Genomic DNA, 5,571 nt, shown 5'->3' with positions numbered 1-5,571 from the left:
TATATAGTACCAGTCAAAAGTTTGGACACACCTTCTCATTCAATGGTCTTTGTTTATTTAAAAAAACGTCTACTTTATAGATTAATGCTGAAGACATCAAAACTATAAAAGAACACATATGGAATTATCTAGTTCAGAATAAGATTTATATTTTAGATTCTTCAGAGTAGCCCCTTTTGCCTTGATGACAGGTTTGCACACTCTTGGCTTCTCTCAGTCAGCTTCATGAGGTCGTCTCCTGGAATGGTTTTCAATTAACACGTGTGTCAAGAGTCCATTTGTGGAATGACTTGCCTTCTTAATGGGAAAGCCCTATTTGACTACTGTTGTAATCCATATTATGGCAAGAACCACTCAACTCAGTAAAGAGAAACGACCGTCCATCATCACTTTAAGAAAATGAAGGCCAGTCGATCCGGAAAATGTCAAGAACTTTGAACGTATCCTCAAGTGCAGTCGCAAAAACCATCGAACGCTATGATGAAACTGCCCCCCACCCCCCGGGAAAGGAAGAGCAACAGTTACCTCTGCTGCAGAGGATAAATACATAAGAGTTACCAGCCTCAGGAACCACAAATTAAAGCACGTCAGATTAGAGCCCACATCAATGATCACAGAGCTCCAGTAGCAGAGGAGACTGCGTGAATCAGGTCTTCATAGTCCAATTGCTGCAAAGATCCACTACTGAGGATGAACAACAAGAAGAAGAGAATAGTTTGGGCCAAGAAACACAGAATGGACGTTAGAACAGTGGAAATCTGTACTTTGGTCTGATGAGTCCAAATTTGCGATTTTTGGTTCCAACTGCAGTGTCTTTGTGAGACACAGAGAAGGTGAGCGGATGGTTTCTGGATGTGTGGCTCCCACCGGGAAGCATGGAGGAGGAAGTGTGATTTGGGGGGGGGCTTTGCTGGTGGTTTTGGATCAGTTGGACTGCACGCAGAGTGAAGGAAGAGCAGCCAACAAGTGCTCAGCTCCTCTGGGAAGTCCTTCCAGACTGTTGGAAAACCATTCCAGGTGACGACCTCATGAAGAGTGTGCGAAGGGGGATAATTTAAGGAATCTAAAAATATAAATCATATTCTGGATTGTTTTGTTTACTAGATAGTTCCAAGTGTTCTTTTATAGTTTTGATGTCTCGAGTATTATTTTATCTACAATGTAGAAAATTCCATTTTGATTATGACAAAGTGAACATATTGGTATAGTTATCTTTTTCAGAACTTTGTTCCTAGACTTTCAGTAATTGCTTTTAATAGGCATACCTTTATAAGCACCATAACACTAAAGCACATTTGTATGTTGAATGTACCTAGCAATTAACCCGATTGATGATACTGGACTCCTTTCAACTATATTCATAAAAAATGTAAACCACATTTAAAAATATCTTACTTATCATAAACAGTGTCTAGTACTGCATGTATGGATTGTACACAACTTAATTACTCATTACCATGTAATCATGGCAGCATAAATTCAATGAAGTTGTTTAGCATTTGATTGTTCTACATCTTTAAATATGGTAACATAAAACCAGCCATGTTAGAAACTCCTCCTATGTGTTAACATACTTGGCAATAAACCCGTTTCTGATGAAAGGTATTTTAAAACCATTTCGCCCAATAAAAAAGACAATTGTTTACCATGTCAAGAAAGTTGGAAACGTTTAGGATTTTGAAGAGGCACATTTGTATGCATCCCGTCCTAAAATTAAAAATACTTAACATTGTTTGAAGTATCATCTTCACCTGTAAATACATAAAAAAAAAACAATGAATCAAGTCATTACTGTCTTTGCCAAAATCATCATGTGTCCCAATTGTATCTTTTCATGCCTTACTGAGGGAAAATAAAAGCTGTAAGGATCTTATAGGTGAGCCAGCACATCACTGTGCAGTAAATTAATCTACAGATGCATTTTGATTCCAAAGTACTGTATATTTACTAACAACAACAAAGGACAGTCTTTTAGGACATACATTTTTTATTCCAAATAGTTTAACCAAGCTTGGTGGCCAGTTCCTTGGCCTTTGCCTTCTCCAGCTTGGCAATGCGGGCTGTGGATCTGGGGCCCATGATGCCACCTCCCCAGTGACGACGGATCTGGAAAACAAGTTAGAATGAGGATTAAACAGTGCACATTGCTCTTTATACTCGAGTACAATTTGACTCATGGATAGACTTTTAAAAGTTTACTAAATGAATTCTTACCTCCTCATATCTGTCATTGTAGTTGGTCTTGATGGCTTCCACAAGCTTGGCTAGTGCACCTTTATCCTCACTGGAAGAGAACAGAGTCAGTTAATACGGAGCTGAAACTAGAGCTAAAAATAATGACCAATTTAATGATCATGTTGACTTAAATACGGTACATTCATCTACATTATTATTTTATAAACATGTAAGAACTTAAAATGCGTCAACATTTCCAGTTAAGACTACTTTGGAAACAAACTGGTAAAGAGGACTGCAATGGGGAATACATCTATGTTGAAATGATTGAGTAGTTACTATAATGCAGCAGCTTTAGTCAGCTGTGCTTATAAACTGGCAAATCTTATATTTTAAACACAACATGTGCACACTTACGGGTTTGTCTGTGTGAAGGCGACTGAAGTGCAGGTCTTTCTGTGCACCAGTCTGCCCAGTCTAGCCTTGCCCTTCACGATACAGTACGGGACGCCCATCTTACGGCACAGCGCGGGAAGGAAGACGACGAGCTGGAAAAGCAGGGAGCAACAGGAACGTTTAGGAACAAATTAAAAACTCTTATGTTGTAGTTTAATGTTCACGACAAATGTCAACATGCATTCTTGCAGTTTGTGGTCTCTGCTCAGGGTTAAAAAGCTCAAGTTTGATCCACATAGAGGATTCAGGTGAAGAAATTCATTCATCATTGCTAGGGACCACTTTCTAGACTCAACTGTTAAAATAAAAATGCTTACCTCAATTGGATCCACATCGTGGGCAATGATGACGAGCTGGGCCTTCTTGCTCTCCACCAGAGAGGTGACAGTGTTCACACCTGTAGATTAATAGGAACATTTAACTTTCCAACCAGAAAACACCCTTCATATCCCACCAGTTACATTATTTTTTACTTTGGCCAATGCTCAGGGTTAAAAAGCTCAAAAGCATCAGGTAATCAGTTGAAGAAAGTTGTGTCATCATTGCATCAAGGCCACATTTTAGAAGACCTCACAGGAAAGTCCAAACCAACTAATAATACTAAAATTGATTGTGTCTTCATCTACACCTTTACTCTGTTACTCACCAGCACGGAGGACAGGGGGCCTCTTGGTCGGGGTGTCTCCCTTCCCAGCAGCCTTCTGCTCAGCGCGGGCCAGCAGCCTCTGCTTCTTCTCCTGCTTGGTCTCTGGCCTGTACTTGTGGGCCAGCTTGAACAACTGTGTGGCTGAGGAGGAACATTAGAGAACATTTAAAACAGCAGCTACACCCACAGCTGGTTCAGCATCACAAGTGGATATAACTTGGAGTAACTGCATCAGTGATCTTGGTGGGAATGTCAGCACAGACGTTCAGATAGCAAATATTGTTAACATCATCTGCAAAGCTACAAATTGTACTGTTAAGGACCAAGCCGCCATCTATTAGCTGAAACCGTTCTCAACTCACCGGTCTGACGGTCCAGAGCCTGGGTGAACTGGTTGATTGCAGGGGGAACCTTCAGACGCTTGTAGAGGATGGAGCGCTGCCTCTGCAGGCGGATGTAACGAGGCCATTTCACAAAGCGGGTCAAATCGCGCTTGGGCTGGATGTCCTGGCCTGTGGGAAAAAAATGCAATATTGATCAGTATCTGGAATTAAACTAAGGACTTTTCTCATTCTAAAGCTCAAGTGCATCAGCGATCTTGGTGATCAAAGTTGTCCTCAATGTTCTTAAGATAGCAAATATTCTTTACATCATCTGCACAGTAGTAGCCTGGTTCTTACAAAACTCAACCTATGGTTACTCACCAATGCCAAAGTTCTTTGGCCTGTTCTCGAAGAGGGGGTTTACTACCTTTTTGGCCTCATGTTTCCTGGCCACTGAAGGGGCAGGTGCCACCTTCTTCCCCTTAGGCTTCTTTCCCTTAGGCTGTCAAAAAGAAAACAAGTGTTAGGATGCATTGGAGTACAACATACAAACACACTACACAAAATTGAAGCCTTAAGATTTGCATCTACTATGATTTAAGTGCATTATCCTACTATACAGTCGTTGGACTCTTTAGGCAATTTTCTGCTTTAAATAGAGCAATAACTTCAGCTCTGATTAACATAACATGGCTTTAGCATCAATTGCTAAGCAAGCAGATTATCCTCCTTACAACTATTTTCTCCACTATACATAGTTTAAGCCAAATCTGAAGACCAGCATGTTGTCAATGTTAAGTCTACATGTAGGAGTTAGTCTCCAAAACAGTGCCCTGAATTGAGTTAGCAAAATCTCCATGTTGACTGGTCTACACAGTCAGCATGCCATACAGTTACAGTGGATGCTATTAGCTTAGCCGCCACCACCACCACTGAAGAGCTATACTTTCAACAACCAAGACACTCAAAATACACAAAGACAATCTCACATTGCATGACTAACAAGCCACCAAAGTCACTAAAAGGTGGACTAGAGTTGACCCATGACTACTAACTGTAACGTTACCATTCAAGCAAACAGAAGCACTGCTCAGGCCCTTAAGCTATCTCAACACTACCGGGTATATCACCAGGATACAAGTTACACGTCCCAGTGCACTTACTTTAGTCACAATATTAATTAAAGTCAGCAAGGTTATTATTACTAGTTAAAACGTGTTTGGAAAATGCTAAATAACAGCAGAACTGCTCCTGAAAACAAGCGTGCTGACCAGCGTTAGCTTCTGTCGCGGTGATATTCGTACCGACTAGACTAGCTTCAACTTAACCAAGTTTTACCCGAAAACAACAAAACATCGACGTACAATTCTTACATTAAACTAACGGACATACTTTATATAAGCCATTGTAACATTATGCGATGTTGAAATATGCATACATTAAAGGATGCAAACAGATAGAACAGCAACAGAAGAATCAGCTATGCACCCACCATGTTGGTTCAGACAGAAAGGAAGACCTAGGGATTCTGGGTAGCCTAAATACCGCGAGGTTTGCACCGTGATTACGTGGCCTCTTTACGCACCGATCTGGAGTCAGATGTGACAGATGCCTACACGCTTCTGCTTTGATGTTTTAAAATATAAATTACTGACTCAGGATCAGTGTTACAATTAACAGTGTTAATGCGTTTTTACCGTCATTTTGTTATTTAATAATGTCCATATTATCGGAAATTGCATACATACGACATATTGCTGATATCGATCGACTATCATAATAAAATAATGACAACAGGCAACATAAATACAAAGAGACAGAATAAATCGTTCAGTAATAAGAATACATTAAAATAAGTGACACATGTATTGTCATGATAGTCTTCCTATATTTGGACGGGACGAAAAATACCGTATATTGGGTGGTATTCTATGTATTAAATACGTGTTTTCTGTGTTCATCCGTGGGCTC

At 40.2% G+C, this 5,571-nt stretch overlaps 1 protein-coding gene across 1 annotated transcript; it reads right to left on the bottom strand.

Annotated features, from left to right (window-relative positions):
* Positions 1–1,966: 1,966 nt before the first annotated feature.
* On the bottom strand, positions 1,967–4,105 carry rpl7a (ribosomal protein L7a; the record flags this gene model as incomplete). Its single annotated transcript, XM_010790355.1, has 7 exons — positions 1,967–2,106; positions 2,215–2,284; positions 2,593–2,723; positions 2,949–3,028; positions 3,278–3,418; positions 3,640–3,789; positions 3,982–4,105. Coding segments are annotated over 7 exons (801 nt in total), but the record flags the coding sequence as incomplete, so codon positions are not given.
* Between the last annotated feature and the right edge of the window lie 1,466 nt (positions 4,106–5,571).

This window comes from Notothenia coriiceps, unplaced genomic scaffold (genome assembly GCF_000735185.1).
Source record: "Notothenia coriiceps isolate Sejong01 unplaced genomic scaffold, NC01 NC01_scaffold00034150, whole genome shotgun sequence".
NCBI lineage: Eukaryota > Metazoa > Chordata > Actinopteri > Perciformes > Nototheniidae > Notothenia > Notothenia coriiceps.
This window is presented reverse-complemented; position numbering and strand designations above follow the sequence as displayed.